This window comes from Nymphaea colorata, chromosome 9, assembly GCF_008831285.2.
Source record: "Nymphaea colorata isolate Beijing-Zhang1983 chromosome 9, ASM883128v2, whole genome shotgun sequence".
Taxonomy (NCBI): Eukaryota; Viridiplantae; Streptophyta; class Magnoliopsida; order Nymphaeales; family Nymphaeaceae; genus Nymphaea; species Nymphaea colorata.
The window spans coordinates 22,684,857-22,706,856 of record NC_045146.1 but is presented as its reverse complement, the minus strand read 5'-3'; the positions used below and the strand labels follow the sequence as shown (position 1 = coordinate 22,706,856).

Here is a 22,000-nt window from a genome sequence, read left to right as displayed (position 1 = left end):
TTTTTTAAACTATTTATAGAAAAATAGGTAGGGAATTGTAGTATTTTTCTTAATTAAAATATAAATAGGAAGACATAAATCGATATCTATATGAGAAGTACAAATTTGGACCGTTATATTCGCCACATTGAAAAATATATATAGTTTGTCGCCTTGTTGCTTTGTTTTTAAAAATAAAAGTAAAATGTAGGGATATATCAAACACAAATAGAAACTATAATTGAAGTTTTCATTTCAATTCAAATTTGAGGTGGAATTTTGTTTTGAAAATTTAATTGTAAAATAAAATTAAAGACCATCATGTTTTATAAATTTACTAACAAATTCATAAAACACTAGGCTTGATATATTAAGGATTTATTCCAATGCTTCTAAGACAGCCAAGCACCTCCGGAAATTAAGAAAAAAAAGCTGGATAAGCAGTTCAGATAAACCGCGGATCTCTTGAATGACTCGGTGGACAGAATCGTCTCGGGAAATATCCGAGTCTGGAGCCCCCTCCATTTTCAAAGCTATTTCTCATTGTTTCAAAGCCCTCCCTCCGGAACCCTCTCGAGTCTCTTCCCTCGCGCCCCCGCCCTCCCCCCAACATAAACCCTACTCTCTATCCTTCTCTCTGAGCGATGGCTGCCATGATTGTAAGTACTCCGTTTCCTCCTCCTTTTATTCTTTTTGTTGTTCTTGTAGTCGTTTCATTTTCAATGGCGGCACCTGAAATATCTTGTTGCTGCCTTTGGTACGCTATTGCTTTTGCAGCAACCCCAGATCATTCTGCTAAAGGAAGGCACAGACACGTCGCAGGGGAAGGCCCAGCTGATCAGCAACATTAACGCGTGCACCGCCGTTGTTGATGCCATCAGGACGACCCTCGGCCCCAGGGGCATGGATAAGCTCATCCACGACGACAAGGGCAACACCACCATTTCCAATGATGGTGCCACCATCATGAAGCTCCTCGACATCGTCCACCCGGCTGCCAAGATCCTCGTCGATATCGCCAGATCTCAGGATTCGGAGGCAACCGCCTTCTCCTTTCTCTCCATTTTTTCTCGATCTTGTAGTCTATACTCCTTGACTTCCTGGGTTCGTTTTAGTTATTTGTTTGATTTCTTCTGCATCTCGATGGTGCCCACTATTTCATTTCGGGGAATTGGTGCTTTATGTGTTTATTTATCGTTATCTGTCTTGTGAATGCAACGTAAATCATGAACTTGACATCGTTAGCACTGATATTCAGCTTAGTATACGGGAAGGCTTCACGAACTGCTATCATTAGGATCGTAAGAGAAGCTTCTTATCTGATCATTCATGTCATTCATGGCGAAGATCGCAATCCTGAGGAAGATGGCTCACTCAGTGTTGTCCTTAACCTTGGGCCCATTTCGTCTTACCTTTTATTGTTGATTGCAGGTAGGTGATGGAACAACTACAGTTGTCCTTCTTGCAGGAGAGTTTCTAAAAGAGGCAAAGCCTTTCATTGAGGATGGTGTTCATCCTCAAAATCTTACACGTAGTTATAGAACTGCGTGCAGTTTGGTGAGGATATCACTCTACTTTGAGGTCTTCCCTTTAGCTAATTCCAAGGTGCACTTTCTGAGTTAAGTGACATGATATGCTGTTCGTGCAGGCAGTTAACAAAATCAAAGAGCTTTCTGTCAGTATAGAGGGCAAAAGCCTCGATGAAAAGCGTCGTTTATTGGGAAAATGTGCTGCAACGTCTTTGTCATCGAAGCTGATTGGTGGAGAAAAGGAGTTTTTTGCATCCATGGTTGTGGATGCTGTAATGGCAATTGGTGATGATGATAGATTGAGCAAGATTGGTATTAAAAAGGTTAGTTTGTTTTTGTTTTCTTGCATGACATGTAAAATGAATTTGTCGTTGTTTATTGGTAGAGACTTGTGTGGTTTAGTTTTATAATCTTGTTTGTTGAATATGCTTGGGCAGGTATTAAGCATTTTGCTTCTAAAATTAGCTTCTTCTTTTCCCAATTGTGAATGTGTTTCTGTAGGTACAAGTAAGGCCCATGCGAAAACCAAGATGATAGTCCCTTTGCCTGATAGATGTAGGGTTTAAATGACTAGATTCCTGTGGTAAAGGGCACAGAGCCATGTCCGAATGTGCAAACTGCAAACACAAAAGAAATGTCAAATTAAGGCAGGTACTATGTTGTTGAGGCATCACCTATACCTAGGCGCTGCCGCTACTCCACTTGTATTGTAAGTTGTAAGTCCAGCACTTAGGCAATGGAAGGTGGTGGTGCGCTTAGGCGTGCCTGCACCTAGTCCCATGGAAGTGGAAGAGACTCAACAGGGTTCTCAAAGACTTTAATAAAGGTTAAATAGTGCTGGAAACTGGTGTGGTGTGCATTTTTAAGTTGTGGAAGGCTGGAAGCCACAAAAGAGAGTCTTCCTTCTGTAACTGTTGTTTGATAGTAGCAACATTGAAATTGTTTTTTAAATATGAAACCTGGTCTGCACAAAAATGTATGATCAAACGTTTGGTATTTGCTTATTTAACATGATGATTCTCATTTCATTATTAGTTTATTTGTCTATATTGACTGATATACATGTGATTTCATAATTTTCTGTTTTCCTACGAAAATACATATGCCATTTTAAAAATTGAATTTGGTAATTTGATATACTATGGTTATTTTAAAAAATCTTGGTTTATTTTGCAGCTAAGTTGCTGCTGCTGGCGTTATATTTTTTTCTTTTTAACTATCCTGTTCTTTTGGGAAAAGTCTGATGTCGTCAAATAATTTCTGTTTCACCATAACTTCATCATTTTTCGCCTAAATGACTTTTTTTGTAATATATATATATATATATATATATATATATATATACCACATTTTTCAACATACATATTAAGTTACATATGACAATCTGATTTATTATTATTATATTATATTATATGTAAACTATATAATATTGACTGTATGTGATACATGCAGTCATAATTAATTAAGTAGTTGCCTAAGTGTGCCTAGGCGCTAGGCACGGCCTGTGGACAAGTATGAGGATGTGGTAATTCATATATGGGAATTATTTTCAAGGATGGTTATGTACTAAAATTGAAGAGAATACAAATGATTAACTAACACAATTTACAGATGTTTGCCAACCGTATATTACTTTCTCATATAATATATATCATAATTATAGGCAAATCCAATATGGTAACACTCATGAATCTTGTTCCAGGGATGTATGTGCTGTATCAGGTGCAACTTGTAAGTTAAGGTACACCACCATCTTACAATATCATACCATATGGGTGTATGAATCTTAGGGTTAGACCTTCAAAACACAAAAAAATGCATAAATAGTATTTAGCTTGAACTTACATAGATTCCTTCAAAGCTGGATTAAGTATGTCATAGAAAAGTAAGGTTTAAGATGAATTCATGGACCAAAATTAGTTTTTTTTTTTTTTGGGTACTTCATTCCAGGAGCCTGTTTCTATCCTGCAAATATAGTTTTGAGGTTTTGCAGCTAACAAGTTGTTTGAAACTTAAATTTATCTGCTTGATATCCTTTTAAGTATTGGGAGTCATTTTAATTGTTATGATTTATGAACATTTGATGGAAATTTTACTTTCTTCTACCATTCAGCATATTCATGTGTAGTTCATGACATCATGTAGTTCTTTGTTGTAATGTTTTTTTTCTTTTCAGTTTTCTTAATAAAAGAATGTCTTTGGAGTTTGGACCAACTCATAATGTTTATGATATGTTAAGTTATGTTGCTCTATGTACCTTATTTTGGACCCAGCCAATAAGTTAGATTCACATTTACAAAACTGACTTTGGTAACTAATGTAATGTATGTATCAGGTTTATCTTGGGCTGCTTGAAATGAATTAGAATAGTAATATGGAGCATGAGTTTAATTATGTAAAAGCATTTGGAACATTGAGGTCTTATGAAAAATTGCATGGATAGTAGCTTTATTTTTTGAGAGCCTAATAATATATAATACTTTCTTGTTGCTTGTGATTGGTACTGTAAAGTAGGATGTTCCTGCTGGATATGTTCTGTAAGATTGATGAAAGAACTTTGCTTGATTAGATAGTTGGATTACTAAATTTATCAATATGCATTAGTAGTATAGTTGAATGAAAGTCCCTTTAATCAACTGTTGAGGAGCTTCTCACTTGTGCTGTCTACTCGGTAGTAAACCATTCTCTTTCTGTCTCATATGTATACATGCTAAAGCAATGTCTGGGGTTTCTTTTCTGCAGGTCCCAGGTGGAACCATGCGTGACTCTTTTCTTGTAAAAGGTGTTGCTTTCAAAAAAACATTTTCTTATGCTGGTTTTGAACAGCAGCCAAAGAAGTTTTTGAATCCCAAAATACTTTTGTTGAATATTGAATTGGAGCTGAAGTCAGAGAAAGAAAATGCTGAAGTGAGGTAGTGTTAATAAAACTCGCAAATTGAAATTTACTTGATTGAACCTGAAAGTGTGAATGTTGATTACTCTTCTGTTTATAGACTGTCAGATCCATCACAATATCAATCAATTGTTGATGCTGAGTGGAATATTATATATGATAAACTAGACAAATGTGTTCAAAGTGGAGCAAAGATTGTGCTTTCAAGGTTGGCTATTGGTGATTTAGCAACACAGGTATCTTTTGCTATTAGTCAAAGTAAATGTAATTGATACAATATCAAAAAAATAAATTAATGTGTAACGTGGTTTGCAGTATTTTGCTGATCGAGATATTTTTTGCGCTGGCCGTGTGACTGAAGATGATCTGCAACGTGTTGCTGCTGCAACTGGTGCTACTGTACAGACAACTGTGAACAACATTGTTAATGAGGTCTCTTGCTGAGTGGGAATCCTTAATGCATCCATCTCCAATTATGATGTCACTTGGAGAAACTGATATTCATGATTTTTCTACACCTGATAAAGGTGTGTTCACTAATTAATAAGTATCTGCATGTTGTCCATTAGGTCCTTGGCTCTTGTGAGGTATTTGAAGAACGACAAGTTGGAAATGAGAGGTTCAATATCTTCAGTGGTTGTCCTTCTGGTCAAACAGCAACAATCGTTCTACGTGGTGGAGCAGATCAGGTGTTGAAAATTGTGTTTTACTTCACATCATGAGTGAAGTTGTTCAAGTCTTGGTTTGCATGTGAAAGTATATGCTGGCTGCATGGTTACTGCTTCCTTATGCTTGAAGCCTTTGCAGCATGCAGGATGTAGAGGAATATGAAGAGGCGTTTGACAGAAAAGTTCCTTTTAAAATGTGACAGCTTGTAAAAAGTTTTGCAAATAATATCTAAAATTTGTTCAAAAGAAATCAATTATAGTTCGATGTTCAAACACTTACAAGATGTTTCCAACAATGGATTGTCTATAAATGGATATATGTGCATAATTATACGTTTATAACTTTATATTAATGTTGGCAGCATTCACTTGATTGAAATGACAAAATCCCTTGAAAGTTTGTTTCGTTTTGAGCAAATATATAGCCATAGAAGTGGTTTAGGTCTCTCATTTGATGGGAAAGAAAAAGTTTTGAAAATTTACCTTTTCCTTTTTTTTTTCCATATAGAAGCATATAGGTTTCTTGGTCTCTGACTGAAGTTCGTGCTTTCTTAAAGTTTTGTGAATTACCAGTTGCTGGCATCTGTTTCTTGAAGTTCTTAATGACATTGTTGATCCTACCTGTTTCAGTTCATTGAAGAAGCAGAGCGAAGTCTTCATGATGCTATAATGATTGTTAGAAGAGCACTAAAGAATTCTATTGTTGTGGCTGGTGGCGGTGCTATTGATGTACTTTTCTTTGTCTTGACAGTGTTTTCTTGGGCTGCTTAGCTAATAAAGGATTCTTCTAGCTTATTTAGTTATTTTATTCGTTTTGTTAGATGGAAATCAGTAAGTACTTGAGGCAGCATGCACGGACAATAGCTGGAAAGTCACAGCTTTTTATAAACTCATACGCCAAAGCACTTGAGGTTGGTTGTTTTCTTTATAGGACCATTTTTTGGTTAATTACATTCAATAATACCCAATACCTTGTGTTACCTAGGGATGTAAGTTATCAGGATATGGTTTTCACTTTTCAGATTATACAAGATTTTCACCAAATTTAGTTTCCAATATATGTAGGTCATATGAGTCCAAACCATTTAGTATGTCATGTGGGAAGACATCATTGTTCTGCATAACAGTCAGCCCTAATTTCATTTGTAGCTGTTTCTTGGTCTAGCTTTGGTTGTTCTATTCAAAGCTTATAACTGGTTTTCCTACTTTTCAGTTTTTATTTTTTGAATTGTTGTCTAAATGTTTAACAAGAGAGTCTACTGTCACTGCTGCTCAATTTTTTGTGCTGGCATTTTGTCGTTCATGACTTAAATCATAGGGCAGAAGCATGTGTCCTAGTTTTGCACAATCACTGGTTGGTACAGGGCCAGGCATTTATTGTTATATGTAACCTCGCCTTCCAATTTCTCTGATGTGTTGATGCTGTGGTGGAGTGGCTTAATCTTCTTATGCGTCAAGGTTCATGTTATTTGTTTGATTCTTTTGAATAAACGACTACTTGAATTATGCAGGTCATTCCACGACAGTTGTGTGATAATGCTGGCTTTGATGCAACTGATGTTTTAAACAAGCTCAGACAGAAGCATGCACTATCATCTGGTTTACATATTTCTAATTTTTATTTACTCCCTTTGACTAGTTTGTGTCTGTAAAGAAAAAGGTGTCTGATATGACCGTCTCTTACAGGGGATGGTGCACTTTATGGAGTTGACATCAACACTGGTGGAATTGCAGACTCGTTTGCAAATTTTGTATGGGAACCCTCAGTTGTCAAGGTAATGTTTCTATGTGAATTTGCATGCTGAGTTATTAGTTTGGCATTTGTTGGAGGTGAACTAATTAATATGCATCCAATTGCAGATGAATGCAATAAATGCTGCTACTGAGGCAGCTTGTCTTATACTTAGTGTGGACGAGACTGTGAAAAACCCAAAGGTAATGTACTCAACTAATACTGTAAAAAATTAGAAGAAATCATGGTCCATTTTAAGAAGTGACAAATTCAAAGGAGCAACAATTGATTTTCTTATGCAATCATGGTAGCATGGTGCTCAATCTGTGTTTTCACAGACTAAATCTCAGACCTGGAATTAACTAAAGGTTTAGAGCAGGTTCGGCATCAGATTTGTCCTCTGCTGCTAAATGGCATGGGATGTGAGGATTGTTTCTCATGCACAACAGAGCACGCTTTGTTTTCCTAATTGTATATGTGCATTGTTACATTTTTGTTTTTGATCTTTGTGAGTTATTCATGTGGTGCAGTCTGAGAGTGCACAAGGTGAGGCTGCTGCAAATGCAATGGCAGGCCGGGGTGGCACAGCCTTCCGAGGTCGTGGCCGAGGCATGAGAAGGCGATGATTTCCATAAACCTCTACATTCAGATCAGTGTTTCACTATCTCCGCTTTTTTTTGTGAGCGAGAATTTTGTATTAGAGTAATGACTGCTTACAGCATTGTATTTTTTTGGTTCAGAATCTTTTATATTTACCTTTTATTTTGGTGACTTTCTAGGTCTGTGAGATGTTCTTCAAGTTCATTTTCTCTTTTTTTCCCCCTTTTTTGGGGGTTTCTCCTCACCCTGCTAAGTCTATATTATGTTTTAACAAGATTTAGCTCATTAATGTTCATCGGAGACAAACTTGAATGCCTTGGATTGGAGATTGCTTCAGAATCAAACTGCATTGCTTAATTTCTTCCGTCTGGACTTTATTTTTCCTGCAAAATGTTCTGATTTTCTTGAAGCAATATATTTGGCCGCTTAGGGGTCAAACTATAAGGGAAACCAAACGAAAAACTGATAAACTGGATGTGTGCCGGGAATGATCACTTATTACTACCTACCACCGATGGTCCATGGAGTTGATGTCGGGGAAGGGTAGTATACTGTTATAGCGTTCACAGCCTGCCATTTTAACTGCGTGTGCTGAACCCTACGGATCCAATAACCTAAGGTTTTTCTGGTTTTGTTTCCTGCAAGTGGCTGACCAATTTGAGGGCAAAGTGTCCATGTACTTTAAATAGGAATCTTTGATTTGAACAAGTTTGATTGCTTTTGGCTGGACCCCACTTTTTTCCGTCGTGTTAATAAATTTGAAAGACATCCTTTATTGATGATGAGAAACCATAAGTCATATTCCTTAAAAAAAAAAACATGGGTCAATCGGTTCAATTTATAGCAAACTTTGGCTACATTAAATTCTTTTACCTATTTCAAACAAGGAGTCTTCCATCCAAACGCATATTATCAGAGTCGGTATAATGCACATCATTGCAGTTTGAGCAAGGGGTATGACTGAAACTCCCTCTTTAGTTTTGACTACAAGGATGTGGATTTTTAGGACGTAGACTTGAAAATGCAAAGCAAGGTATCATAATCTCTTCAATCAACAAAAGATGACTCCAACCTATAACTAGAATGACAGGTTTTGAAACAAACCAAAGACATTAAGCTGAGGAAAATGTTCCAGGAAGCATCTTGGGCCGGATCTAAGGTAATGTGGAACATTTTACGTTTAATTTTTAGCTCATTTGGTTCGCCATCCTTATGTTTTGAGCTTAAGAAACTTACATTTCTTTTAAATGGATCAATATTTGCCAAAATATCCTACCTGCTATAAAGTCGATGATTTCTGTTTACCAAGTATGGTCTTTTTCAAGAGTCAAGATCTAGTCACAAAGCTTATGCTCCTTGTGATTATAAACCTCAATTTTTTGGTAAATTTAAGGTGATGCCATATGGCATATGCCGTATGACCGCTCCAGGGGCCCTTTTTTTTAAGGTTCCATGGTCCTCAGTGTACTTTATAAGTAGGACGCAATATATATATATATATATATATATATATATATATATATATAATGATAACCAATCTTTAAGCTGCAATGGGGAAGCAATGGCGCAAGTCTATCATGACCTTGCCTCATTGGTTTATATCGATTCTACCTCGATGAATATGATTTAAACTCTCATTTGAGTGGAAGATTCTGCTTCATACCGTGATTGAATCCGTGATTTGAATGAACTGTGTACAAAGTACAAACTGCAAAGCTACACAAAATTTGAATTGTTTCAACGACTACAAAATCGGTGATGCCACAAGCATCGGCTTCTGTTGCCATTTATGCAATTTCTCTTGTAGTTCCTCTCGAGTATATGTTTCACTTATCAAAGAAGTTCACAATGGGAGGAAAACAACTTCCCTCCTTCACATCTGCTAAGGCCTTCTTCCCAGTTTCAGCTGTCTTCTTTCTCGTTTATTTGGCAAAGGAATAAGAAGGATTGAAACTTGGAGCAACCAATTCTAACCAAATCACGGAAGGAGCAACGCACGAAAATATTTGTATTGATGAAGAATGTTGTACAGTACCTCATAGCAATTTAATGCAAGCTTCACTTACAACGGGTGCAAGAGCCACACAGCTAAAGTAAAAAACTCTGAACCACCTGACTAGGTGGAAGTAAATGCAAACCTTCCTACGATCATGGGATCTAAAGCTACATCAGAAGAATGAGAGAGAGAGAGAGAGAGAGAGAGAGAGAGAGAGAGAGAGAGAGAGAGAGAGAGAGAGAGGTTCCGCCTTTTTTTATTGGTTCTAACATCAAAAAGAGAAGACTGGTACATCTTTGCGTATGCCTTCTTCTTTCATATGGGGCAGTGGTCTGTCTAAGCGATGAAGGAACCAAGATAATGTTTCTTCATTAGAGGCCACCACAGAAAAGCTGTTCGATATCTTAAGCTAAGAACGGTTTGTGGTTGTTTTCTGTACCATTCTGTCATCCACCACAAACCACAAGGAAATTTCGTTAGATAAAGAAACACGGCAGCTTCTGAAAATATGAATGCTTGTTTCAATCAGCTTTGCAAATTCCACTTATGTTGCAGAGGACCTGACGAAACTATACCTCTTCATCATTCTTTGACATGCCCACTCCACCCCATTTCCTTATCCGGGATTCGGCTTGTGCAGCCTGCAACACCAATATGTGAATGGATTATGGTCTGGGTTGGAACTAACAGACACTCATAATAAAAAAAATTAAGCAGAAACTTATGTGTTACCTCCTTTTTCCAGTTCGTTGCTAATGTAATGCCTGTCAAAACAAGTGTTTGGAGACCAACACCGGTAATCATTCCACTCCATATCCCCTGTACAATAAATTTACACAAATAAAATTTGAGCTATAAGTATACAAATAGGTGAGAGGATTCAGTTTTCGAGAACTTTTGAAGGGCTATCAATTATACAATTCAATGTGACAATTCTTTCATACGTCTCACCTTTACTCCAAGGTTCAACTTGGAGCCCAAGAAGAAGCCAAGAGGAAGACCAACAATGTAATAGCAGCCCAAGTTTATATACGCTACCAACCACTGCCAACCTGCTCCTACGGCAACACCTACAGTGCAAAAAGAAGGCGGTTTAGACTATCAAGAAGGCTGAACGTATCACTTCCATCTGTACCACAAAGGTCTTTTACTGACCTGAAAGAACTGGTTGGACACTATTGAGGAGCAACGCCAAGGCGAACAAGACAGCAAGGTTGGAGACAACCTCTTGCACCTCCTTACTGTTAGTGAAGGGAATCGGGTATACATTTCTTAGAATCAATACGAGCGCCATGAAAGCGATGCCAATGCTTGCTGCAGATACCACTACCACCAATATCGAGAACTTCGCTGCCCTTGGTCTCCCTGCACCAAGCTCGTTGGAGATCCTCACACTGAAAAGATTTCGCAATAACAAATCAATTGGTCACTCTTGCTTCACCTTTGTCGGTTCTAGAAATTGAAAAGGTATATGAGGATTTAGGACTTGCCTTATAGCTGCATTGAATCCCAGGAATATCATGATTTCCCATCCACTGAGATTGATGCTGCATATCGACATTTGCAGAAATGAGTATGGATCTGTTAAGTACTCATTAGATTAGAAATTATGATTCGTAGGCATAATCTTCTGCTCAGAAGAGTTACCATATGGATATAGCTGCTACTGCTACTTCAGCATTCTTTAACCGTCCAGCCAAGACGACTAATAGCATGTAGTACCAGAACTCTAAGCTGCAGAAAACCAAACAACAAACACCACACACTTAAGAAGAGAGTACAGTATTGCATATATGAACCTTCCAGATGCACTCAGAGAGCAATAAACCTTCACTATTGAACAAAATATAGGTTTGGTTAGTGCTCAATTACCAGAGCATGATGGCCGAAGCAATCGAAAGCCGAGCAAAGGCGCCGAGACCACGAAAAGCACCCCATGTAAAACCTGTCCAAGCGCCTGGGCAGTATCCCAAGAGTATGTAGATAAACTGCCCCAGCACCACAATCCACCATGAGATGTTCAGTGAAGCTGCCGCTCCAGGCAGTCCCCACTGAAACTGCACTATGAACAACCAACTCAGAAAGATGTGGAAGAGCATTGCCACCCCTGATATCCAGGCCATGGTCATGACCTTGCTCTGTGACTGCAGAAATTTCTGTAGAGGGAAGTTGCAGCCATAAGCAAAGAGTTGGGGTATCATGTACAAGGCAAACCTCGCCGCCATCCTTGAGATTTCTTCCTCTTCCCCAAAGAATCGAAGAATGTGGTAAGCAAATATGTAGATGGGGAGCAGGATCAGACAGGTCGTGTTCAGTATGACCCAGGAACGCTGCATATACACACCAAGCATACTGAGCTGATTTGCTCCATAAGCTTGCCCACAGAGCGTCTCCAAAGCACTGCCCATTCCTATCTGTAAATCAAATGAAGAATATTTCAGTACACGCAAACAGAGGTTCCACGATTGAATCATTAATCATTACCACCTTAAGAATTTCAATTTAGGCATACATAAGTTGGGATTGATTTACTGACCATAATTCCAAACGCCAGACCCGCAATAACCATGTTCTCTGTAGAGACGGCGTCGAGTTCGAGAGTGGTGAGATGTCCAGCAAAGACTTGAGTGATGGCACCGAGTGAGTACTGAGCAACGGCTGTGAAAATGGCAGGCCCCGCCAAGTACCACAGCTTCTTGCTCTCGGCGGCATACTGAGAGAAGAACTGCTTTGCGCTAGTGATCTCATCTTCATCAGGGGTTTCTAGGAGAGGTCTGTGAAGGGCAGACTCACCCTGTGGTGCCATCCTTCTTCGAAGACTCACAAGGAGAGTTGCTCCCCTGCGTCGAGACTACGAGGCTGCTCGTGGGCTTTATTTAAATGCCTTAATGGTGGGAAAAACGTAGGAAACATGGCAGCCAATAGAAGACGATCGCGTAAACTACGTAAAGGGACACCATGAATGTTGCTGAGAAGAAGGGTAGCTTGGGAGGTTCAATCTGGTGTGTCTTCTGCAAGAACATAATAAAAAACGAGAAGCTCGTGGTCGTGGGGGGAAAACAGACTTCTCGTGGGTATCACTGTCGTTGCCGCGAGCGTTGTTGGTCGGTAGGGATGTCTTTCAAAGGTTCGAATTCGGACCGGATCTCACTTTTACCAGACTCGATTTAATCTGATTTGGTCTCCAATTCGGACTTTTACATTTTGGGGTAGGATCATTATTAGGTCCCAGTCAGATATCAACAACATAATTCAAAATCCGACCAAAAATTGAAATTAGACTTTACTCGTATCCGAATAGTTTTACCAAATCCAACTAAACGAATTCGAATTCATATTGATGCATCCCATTCATTAGTTACATCCCAATGGTGGAGTTAGGTGAGGGTGGCGATGAAGGCAGTTTGATGATCACCAAGAAAAATCTCCCATCCCAGATCATCCCCATGAGAGTCACGTTTATTGGTATATATATATATATATATATATATATATATATATATATATATATATATATATATATATATATATATATATATATATATAGAGAGAGAGAGAGAGAGAGAGGTGCTAGATGCTAAACACATAAGAAACAACGTCAAGTTTTCTATTTTTTCCAAATCAATGATTGAGACAAAAACCAAGAGAAAAAAATGATAACGTATTGACTGTAAGCTAATAAAAATGTGTCTATCACACTTTTTTTCATTGTTTTTCTCTTAACTTTTGATATAAAAAAATATAAGAACTCAAATTGTTTCTTATTGGTCCAACATCTAAGTGTCTGCCCCCTACCAACTCTCTCTCTCTCTCTCTCTCTCTCTCTATATATATATATATATATATATATATATATGTGTGTGTGTGTGTGTTGAGAGAGAAAGAGACCGACAGCTGAGAAGAAGGAAATGCTGCGCCGTCACAATCTTCTAGACACATTACAATAAATTAATTCCTGAAAACCCATGATTTATGCACCCACAAAGTTCTACCAACCTAGAGATGTCCATTCTACTGGCTAAATTTTTTGCCATATATCATTTGTCTTGCTGTAATTTAAAGTGGGTAAAAAACGCGAGGCCATGGATGGATCCCTTTCCCCACAAATCTACTTATTTTAATGGACCATCCACTCGAAAATGATAGCAACAAAAAGCTGGAAGAGAAAACCAAAATCATCTCAGAGGCCCAACAACAGAAAATCAAACTATACACAGAAGAACAGAAAAAGCTGGAAGAGAAAACCAAAATCATCTCACCCTTTTCAGAACCAGTGTTTGTCTTCCTTTGCATGTCGAGTAACCACAGTCTGTTGAAGGCATGTAATTCAAAACCATGCTCCTTGTCCTCTTCTGCAAAATAGCTGCCACTTTATGGTGGTTTTAGTAACCTCCACCATCCTTTATTGTTAGAGATTACTAAAATTGGGTATTGTCTTCTTGTTTGCTTTCTAGCCACCAGGAGAGAAGGCGCATCTCAGCATTGTCGGCACTCTGCTGCACTTGATCTACTGAAGCGAAGTTGGTAAGTTGCCTTTGGACTCTCCAACCCATCGCCAAATCACCATACTTTTGGAGGCATTTGGCAGAAGGAAGACTAGCACAGTATTTCGTAAAATCTGTCGTAAAGATTGGAGGAGCAGATTCATGTAATATATAGTATTGTATGAATCTAACTCAATCTTCTACATAAATTTACAGAAATCTGTATTAGTTTTTCTGTTGCTAAATGTCTCTATAGGCATAATATCAAACTTTACATCGCGGAGAATGCAAATAACTCTCGTTGTTAGCACAATCTTTTAAGTTCTCCATGATTGTTTGCCTCGATAGGCCAAAAAACTGAGTTTACGGAAACATCAAACATTGGATGTAGAGTTAAAGATTCATTTGAGCATCAAACGTGCGTCAGAAGGTATGGAGCAAGACTTTTGCGACCAGTTAAGAACTTGAGGCTAACAACTCGCGAACTCATTAGCTTGGAAGGGAAAAATATCTGCTAGGAAGATGCAATTGAATTTGAGAGAAGCCAACGGAGAAAATTTGCTTTGTTGATCCGAAACGAAAAGAAATGCAAGAGAAGGAAAAACTCGAGATTTAAAGGAAAGTGAATGATATAAATTCTGCCACGGGAAGGGATGGAGGATCAAACATTGCTGGCGACCAAAAGAGGTTGGTTTTATAAAGTTTTTGAAGGCATGAACAATTGATAACCTTTTTGCATTTTCTTAGTTCTTCCTCAACCATACTCCTTTCCCATCATTTCTCCCCTTCCAAGAGTAAGTACGTCTAATTAAATAAGAAGTTGGTTCCTGAAAATATTACGTTCTTTGCTCTAGGAAATTAATATGATGTCGTGTTGGATTTTATTTCTCAATCCAACACTCAAACGTTGGACATAATTATCATATGTTTCCCAAAACAACAGTATATTGTTGTTATGTGTTCTTCTTACAAATGATGCGAGTGCATTGAGTTCTTCAAAATTCATTAATGCAACAGACGATTTGTTCGTATAAACTTTTGAAGCAAAATTCCAACCATTTTCATCCCGATAAGGACATTGGCAAGAACTCCAATGCAATCGAAAATGGAACCAGTGACTCTTTTTATTTTAAGTTAAACTAGAAATTATTGACATAACGTGTGTACAAGGATTGGAGACACAAATATGATCTACATTGAGTCTTTTGTTACTTTTTGCTCGATTGCGTTTATTGCGTTCAATTTCCACCAAACAAGTAACACCTCTTTCAAGATGACATGATTTTGATTTCAAAGCAGTTTACTAACGCTGTTTTAACTTGTCCGGTAAGTTGTCATATATATATATATATATATATATATATATATATGTATATATATATATATATGTATATATATATATATATATGGAAGTAACTAAAAATAGCATGTAATCTTGATTCTTTAACATTGTGTGCAGCCAACTAATTTTTCAGATAATAGAAAACATGTTTCTGATTTACATATAGCGGTGGACCTATTAACAGTGGATAAATGATAGGTGAAAAATACAGAAAGCTAGTATGGAAATTCTCATTGTTGGGTCACTTTTTTCTTATAATTTTAAACATGGAACTACTCTTTGTGAATTTTTAAATAAAGGCATCACTTTTCAAGTAAGTGCCTGAAGTGAATTTCAGATAACTTGGGAGTCAAAAAACATTAACTGCATCATTTTTCAGTATTATAATCTTTTATCATTAAATTTACGAATGTTTAGTTTTCTTTTAATACATAAACTTCATGCACTGCCAATATCTTATATGCTACAAAATATATAAAACTCTCGCCTCGTTCTGCAGCCTCTTCCGGATTCCTTTCACTCTTGTGCATGTCTTCCCCTTTTTGCTGTTGTCGTTTTATATTTGATGACAGTTTGTCGTCCGATTGTTTATTATATTTCTAATATATTAGTAAAACTTACTTCGGAAAGAAACGCAAGCATTGAGATTGTACATAGGAAGTGCGTATGCCCACAAAAATGGACATCATGGTCCTTAATCACCAAGCAGAATAATGGTGGATCTATCTCCTTATCAGTTGGTGCACGGTCGGTTGGCTGCAAGTGTGTTGGACCGTCGAAAAGAGAGAGGTAGAGAGAGAGGAAGCGATGGTGGGCAGGAAGGGTGAAATTCAGGTCCGTCTTCGTCCCATGATCTTCGTCTTCATCTGCCTCTGCAGTTCCTCTCTGCTGTGGAGTGCGAGAGGTCAGGTCATCATCCCCTCAGAGTATGACGGTTTCCTGTACAAAGGGCACAGCATCAAACCCGGCTCCGTCATCATCGAGGCCTTCTTCGACCCGCTTTGCCCCGATAGCAGAGACTCATGGCCCTACCTCAAAGAGATAATTCGTTACTACACACCTCACCGCGTCTCTCTGATCGTCCATCCATTTGCCTTGCCGTGAGTCTTAGTCCCTCTCCCTCACAGCGCACACACACACACATGCGCAGTCGATGTTTTTGGGTAACGATGTCTCCAGTGATCAATTTTGATGCTTGTTTTACTCGATCGATATGGATGTCCAGGCAGGGCTTTAGTTGAATGAAGGAAAAAGCTATGTTCAGAAAAGAATACCATTGTATGTTAATGATTGGAGATGGCTCGTTAGCCCCTTTTTTTCCTTTGATTGGCATGATGCGGTTTTGCGGAGCCATGCTAGTTTACACCAAGGGGTGGACACGGTGTATCGAACTCCTGAACCAATTCAACTTGTAGGTCTTAAGGCCAACCGCGGTCAGGCGGTCGATGTTCTTCTTGGTGTCTTGATCTTTTTATTCTCACAGAAAATTCAGAATAATTATCACTGTGTTAGGAAAAAGAATTGGTAAGAGTAATTGACGGGAGCTTACAGAGAAGACGTATTCTGGTGCCTGAATCATTGCGTTTTCTCAATTTTCTCTTTGGATGAGTTCTCTTAGAAATTTGAAGAAACGTGCTTAAGCTTTAGCTAGTACGTGACAGAGGAATTATCAATGAGGTATCAAGGGTTGCTTGCCAGTAAGTAAACAGAGTTGTGTGTAAAAGTTATTTCGACATCACTAGTTTCGTACCGGAGAATGATATAAATCCTAGATTCGGTCTCAATGTTATTATAGTCCGTGCAGCTGCTATGGACATTTTTCTCTCTTCTATATCTAGTTTGGAACTGCATGCAGGCCTTGTGAATATGAAATGAGGAACCTCTTCTAGTTGGTTTCCTTCAATCGTGGGAAGTCTTCCCTCTCGTTGCTCCAATATCCACACTAGGCACGAAACAAGCTATCGCTTTCTGACCTAGCTTAAGTACTGCTTTGATCAACGACAGGCTGAGTTATTCTCCTCTATTCCTCTTGCCGATAACGTTATTTGATATGTCGTTTGCATATGGTATATAGTCCTAATGCTTCATGTAGCTTTAACCTCCGTTACTCTGTTTTGTTTTTCCTTTTTTTCATATCTCCATCTTTTAGTTAGTTAAATTGGGAATGAACCCTGCTGCATTTAATCAAATTGAATGTAGGTGCTTCTCAATAGTGCAAGAACATCCAGTTCGTCTTACTTGACCTTTTCTCCAGTTACAAACTTGTAGTTATCATTCAGTTCTTCTTTATGTTTCAGTTACTTGTTGCTGGCGCTGTCAACTTGTAGGTCTTAATGAATCTTCAAAAATATAACTATCTTATGTTATGCAATTTTATTTATGCCTGAGTATGTAGTTGAATTGCTGAAGCCTCCTTTATGTCTGAACTAAATACAATTCCAACCTTGGTTGCTCTTTTACTTATTGATGCCATGATCTTTGGAGCACAGGTACCATGACAACTCATTCATGGCTTGTCGAGCACTACATATCGCAAATAAATTGAATGCTTCTGCAACGTACCCTCTTTTGGAGAACCTGTTCAAGTATCAGGTAGATGTAATCATTTCTGCTTCATTGACCTATGATTTCAGTTCATTTGGTTAGCACAAGCACGAAAAGAAAAGAAGATGCAGGTAACTTCTCTAAGTTAACATCAACAGCCGGTTTATCAAACTAAGAAGATTCTAAATCCTGCTAGATTTGACTTAGTAAAGCATTACCATCCCAGGCAGAATGTTAGCTACTTTTTGAGGTTCATTCTGTAATCGGTTGCCGTCATCACACCACAAATTGGATTGGGATTTCAAATGAGCACTTTTGCTAATGAACTTAGTTGTTAAGGCGTAGACTAGTCCACGCCTAGGCATCACCTAGGCGTGAGTCCACACCCATCGCCTAAGTCCATCACTTAGGCGACAAGTGTTAGACTGGTGCCTAGGTGCGCCTAGGCTGGGGTAGGTGCTAGCACGCCTAGTTCATGGGAAGGTGAAAAGTCACCTTCCCTTCAAATTAAGTCCTGTAATTTTGTTATACACTGTCATACCATATATACTTATATTATATGCAGTTATATTATATAATTTATGTTCTTTAAGTACAGTTTGTTGTACGTTAATTACATATTCTATATCAACTCATCAAGTGTAAGTTCCAGCCATACGTTAAGTACATATTCTATAAAACCATGAATTTCTGTATATATCTTATGTGCTCTAAAACATATTTTGTGGAACCTATGCCAGCCTTCTGACCCATGTTAAAACCTGGGTTAATGGTAAAAAGACGACCAGTTTCTCTTGCTTAGTGCATGTCTAGTTATGAACTATGTAGTCTGATGTTAGACCTGCAAAGAAAGAATATGAATTATGTAGAATCGTAGATGATAGTACACACATGAATCTCAAAACATTTCCTAAATTACTGTGTTGTAAAAATCCTCTTTGGTTCATATACTTATCAATTCATGGTCATCAAATATTCAGTACACAAGTAATAGAGTAAAATTTTGTTAAATATTGGTAAATTTCTTCATCAAATGCAATTCTTGATTTTGGCAACTAATTTTAACTAGATATGACTTGATTACATAGGAGCTCTCAAAGAAGTGAAATATTAGTAACAGAACAAAAGTCTGCTAGATATTGGATGCCTTTTTAGGCCAGGCGCAACTAGGCGCCAGGCCTTGGCTGTCTAGACGCTTTGACAACTAAGCTAATTAAGGGATATGAGGCTTATATTTGAAAGATCATGCAATTTGTTATGGATTGACAAAAGATTCTGTTGAAGCATCCAACATTTTTACCACATTGTACAGTTCAAATCTCCTTTGGTAAGCTAAAACATGCCGTGAGATCCTATGTAGCTGTAAACTTCTTATTCCTTCACTCTTGGCATCTACAAAGTATAAATGCTTTAGCTAGTCTATGTTGCTAATAAAGATGCCAGAGTAATTATAGTTCAGTTTTGTATGTTGTTTCTACTTCCAATGAAACTTTTTGAAGCTGAATAAGTTGCACTTCTTTGTCTTTGGACAATTAGGCCACACTTAAAATATTGAACATTCTCATGTCTGATGAATGATGAAATATTATCAATGTCTAGGGAATTCAGCAGGTTGCCTGCCCAGGTCCTCCTACAAACCAAGTGCCACACAGAGATCTGCATACCAGTGTAAAATTTTACAAAGATGCCTAAGACATGCCGAGTTTGTAGGGACTGCAGCTCCTTGGACAATTCCGTTACAACACATGGATTTCAGTAGAACGAATTTAGAAAATGGCAGTAAGCTTTTTAAAATCTGGCGATATTTTATGTGTCCACGTTAAATGACCAATGCTGCATAATGAGTGATTTGACATTATTTTCTTATATTGTCTGATTTATGTCAACTGTCACCTAGCATCATTTCCATTTTGTGGAAAGCTGCTGAAGTAATGAAGGGAAAAGCTGTACGCCTGTGAGTTGTGACATCTTTTATTGTTTTTCTAGAGACATGTTTAATAGAAGATGTGAGCATGAGTGGAGTTGTTCTTACTTAAAGTGATACTGGAGGATGCAGTTCATCATGTTCCATCATGCCAATAAATGAATAACTGGTTATAACAAATTCGAAATTTAAATCCAGTTGCTATATTCAGGGGCTTACATGTGATTTTCGTGATTAAGCCTAATTGTAATATGCACTCTTGGGTTTTCCTGATACTTGATGAGAGAGAGTATCCTTGTTGTCAAAGCTGCTGATCTGAAGTTGATGATGATGTGAACAGGAGAAATTCTACAATGAACCAACTTTTCATTCTTCTAGGGCTTCAGTTGTCAATAAAATGACAAAGCTTGCAGCTAAAGTGTTGGGCAATTCCTCTCTTCCTGGACTTGAATCTGGTTTTAGTGATAGAGAAACAGACGTAGCAACACGGATTTCCTTTAAGGTGAGAACTACATTTTTGTTGATTCAGTTCCTGTCGCCTAATCAAGTTCTAATTCTGTCACGTCTTTGGTTTATGCAGTATGGATGTTCAAGAGCGGTGACGGGGACACCGTTCTTCCTTGTTAATGGATTTGCAATGCCAAACCCAGGCTCACCCATCGATTATAATGGATGGAGAAGCATCCTTGACCCATTGGTGGGCACCACCAAGGGAGATCAAGCTAGTTTTTCCATCCTTTGAAGGCACTGTTTATGGACGCATACAACTGAAGGCATGAAATTTGACCAACGCTTTCATTTGTAACAAAAAGTAGAGTTGGATAGTCCCTCAACTACGTACCAGTACGGCATGTCAAATTCTCGTAATGTGACTTTTTTCTCTTCGTATATTGAACGGTGAAATAAAGGATGGTTCACAAGTTTGATTCTGTTTCACATTTTGGTCAACTTGCATTTTAGTTTATGCCATTTCACGCTTGTCTTGCTTTTTGACAATTCTCTCACAGTTTCTATCTTTACTGTTTCCTTATGCACTCCGTATCTTTTTCTAAAATGCTTCAAGAATGTCTGGCATAGGTGCTGTATGGAATTGACTTTGTGGGAGTAGTGTGGCACTTGATCTAAGTGGTTTTTTTTCTTTGGGGATAAATTACGCGGAGTTAAGACAGACCTTATCAGATTGTGTTAGGAGATGCATCCCTGGTAATGACGTCTATAACTTGGAATTCCAACCCACTTTTCACGTTGACAGAGCTCTTGTCAACAGGATTCATTTGCCATGTCGTACAATCGTATATCTTCGGTCTGGTCTTTAGAAAACAACAAAGTCAGGCTCTTGGCTTGGAGAAAAAGGAAAATAACTAAAAAGTGGAATAGAGAGGATAGTGTTTGTTGTACAATCGTATACCTTGCTCATTTGAACACTATACTGGATCGATGTTGGTCGGGTCAAATAAAAACTTGATCTTTAATGTGATCCCGAGGGTAGTGTTTGTTGCTCCTGAAAGTGGTGACATTCACAGACCAGAAATCCAACCGCTTCTTGAAAATCAAAGTGTGGCCCATGTTGAACAGGTACAGTTCCAAGACAACATAACCAATTTTGAATTTGTTTAAAAAAATTAGCAAGATGCGAACTTTACCTTTTTATACTGGACCAAATATTGATACCAACTCTGATGAAATGCACTCTGTAGTGAAATCTAAAGAAGGATATGATTCGTTTTGATTTGCGCACTTTTCTCAGCCGTATTTGGAACCGGGCTCTGGACGTGACCTCGTCGACAACCTGAACCTATGGGATCAAACTGCTACAGCTTTCTCACACGCACACGCGCACTCACACACACACACAAGTCATACCCATCTCTAATCCGCATAAAAATTCATTATCGTCCAATGTCAACTGAAGTTGAAATGTTCTAGAGGAGACTGAAGAACATATTGTTGAACATGGGCAGGCTTGAACAGTAACAGTCATTTACTGGCCAAATATGTTTTGATCGGGATGCAGCAAGCCTGATGGGAACGGCTTCACTGCCCTTGGAAATGTTTCAAGTTAGTTGAACAAATATAACCAGATAAAGTGTGATACGCTTGGCTCGTCTGGATTGTCTTCTTCTATGTCCGATGCATGAAAGCGCGTTACAACATTGTCCGCAATTAAAATATCAAATATTGATGATTTGAGAACACAATTTCACCTATAAACGCGTTATTTATTTTTTAAATAAATTAAGATGAAGTAAAACATTGAGATCGAAATTTCGCATAAGTTTTCCTTTATCTCAGTCAATATGTTTGACCAT

The 22,000-nt window shown here is 38.1% G+C and overlaps 3 protein-coding genes across 3 annotated transcripts; 2 read left to right on the top strand and 1 right to left on the bottom strand.

The window, feature by feature from the left end:
• Positions 1-545: 545 nt before the first annotated feature.
• On the top strand, positions 546-7,758 carry LOC116261213 (T-complex protein 1 subunit eta). Its single transcript, XM_031639865.2, has 14 exons — positions 546-638; positions 757-1,017; positions 1,411-1,536; positions 1,628-1,831; positions 4,251-4,420; positions 4,502-4,637; positions 4,717-4,833; positions 4,971-5,090; positions 5,700-5,798; positions 5,891-5,980; positions 6,581-6,668; positions 6,756-6,844; positions 6,930-7,004; positions 7,332-7,758. Exons 1-14 carry the CDS (start codon positions 624-626, stop codon positions 7,425-7,427), a joined length of 1,686 nt encoding a protein of 561 aa, XP_031495725.1. The 5' UTR covers positions 546-623; the 3' UTR covers positions 7,428-7,758.
• A 1,639-nt stretch (positions 7,759-9,397) lies between these two features.
• Positions 9,398-12,561, bottom strand: LOC116261214 (protein DETOXIFICATION 33-like). The gene is made up of 9 exons (XM_031639866.1): positions 11,934-12,561; positions 11,270-11,811; positions 11,045-11,131; positions 10,888-10,944; positions 10,553-10,791; positions 10,349-10,467; positions 10,130-10,216; positions 9,973-10,038; positions 9,398-9,840 (listed from the first exon to the last, which is right to left on the bottom strand). Exons 1-9 carry the CDS (start codon positions 12,201-12,203, stop codon positions 9,802-9,804), a joined length of 1,506 nt encoding a protein of 501 aa, XP_031495726.1. The 5' UTR covers positions 12,204-12,561; the 3' UTR covers positions 9,398-9,801.
• Positions 12,562-15,911: 3,350 nt separating this feature from the next.
• Positions 15,912-20,627, top strand: LOC116260949 (uncharacterized). The gene is made up of 4 exons (XM_031639495.2): positions 15,912-16,323; positions 17,713-17,815; positions 20,032-20,193; positions 20,272-20,627. The coding sequence occupies exons 1-4, from the start codon at positions 16,031-16,033 to the stop codon at positions 20,431-20,433; spliced, it is 720 nt and encodes a 239-aa protein (XP_031495355.1). The 5' UTR covers positions 15,912-16,030; the 3' UTR covers positions 20,434-20,627.
• The last annotated feature ends 1,373 nt before the right edge of the window (positions 20,628-22,000 follow it).

Bases quoted from the DNA above. Each gene is read 5' to 3' on its own strand.
- LOC116261213 (XM_031639865.2), top strand. The intron at 4,834-4,970 runs GTCTCTTGCTGA...GTTGTCCATTAG, and splicing joins TGAACAACATTGTTAATGAG to GTCCTTGGCTCTTGTGAGGT. The intron at 6,845-6,929 runs GTAATGTTTCTA...ATCCAATTGCAG, and splicing joins GGGAACCCTCAGTTGTCAAG to ATGAATGCAATAAATGCTGC.
- LOC116261214 (XM_031639866.1), bottom strand. From the start codon at position 12,203: ATGGCACCACAGGGTGAGTCTGCCCTTCACAGACCTCTCCTAGAAACC. The intron at 10,945-11,044 runs GTAACTCTTCTG...GTCGATATGCAG, and splicing joins GTAGCAGCTATATCCATATG to CATCAATCTCAGTGGATGGG. The intron at 10,217-10,348 runs GTGAGACGTATG...TTTATTGTACAG, and splicing joins AGTTGAACCTTGGAGTAAAG to GGGATATGGAGTGGAATGAT.
- LOC116260949 (XM_031639495.2), top strand. From the start codon at position 16,031: ATGGTGGGCAGGAAGGGTGAAATTCAGGTCCGTCTTCGTCCCATGATC. The intron at 16,324-17,712 runs GTGAGTCTTAGT...TTTGGAGCACAG, and splicing joins GTCCATCCATTTGCCTTGCC to GTACCATGACAACTCATTCA. The intron at 17,816-20,031 runs GTAGATGTAATC...TGATGTGAACAG, and splicing joins AGAACCTGTTCAAGTATCAG to GAGAAATTCTACAATGAACC.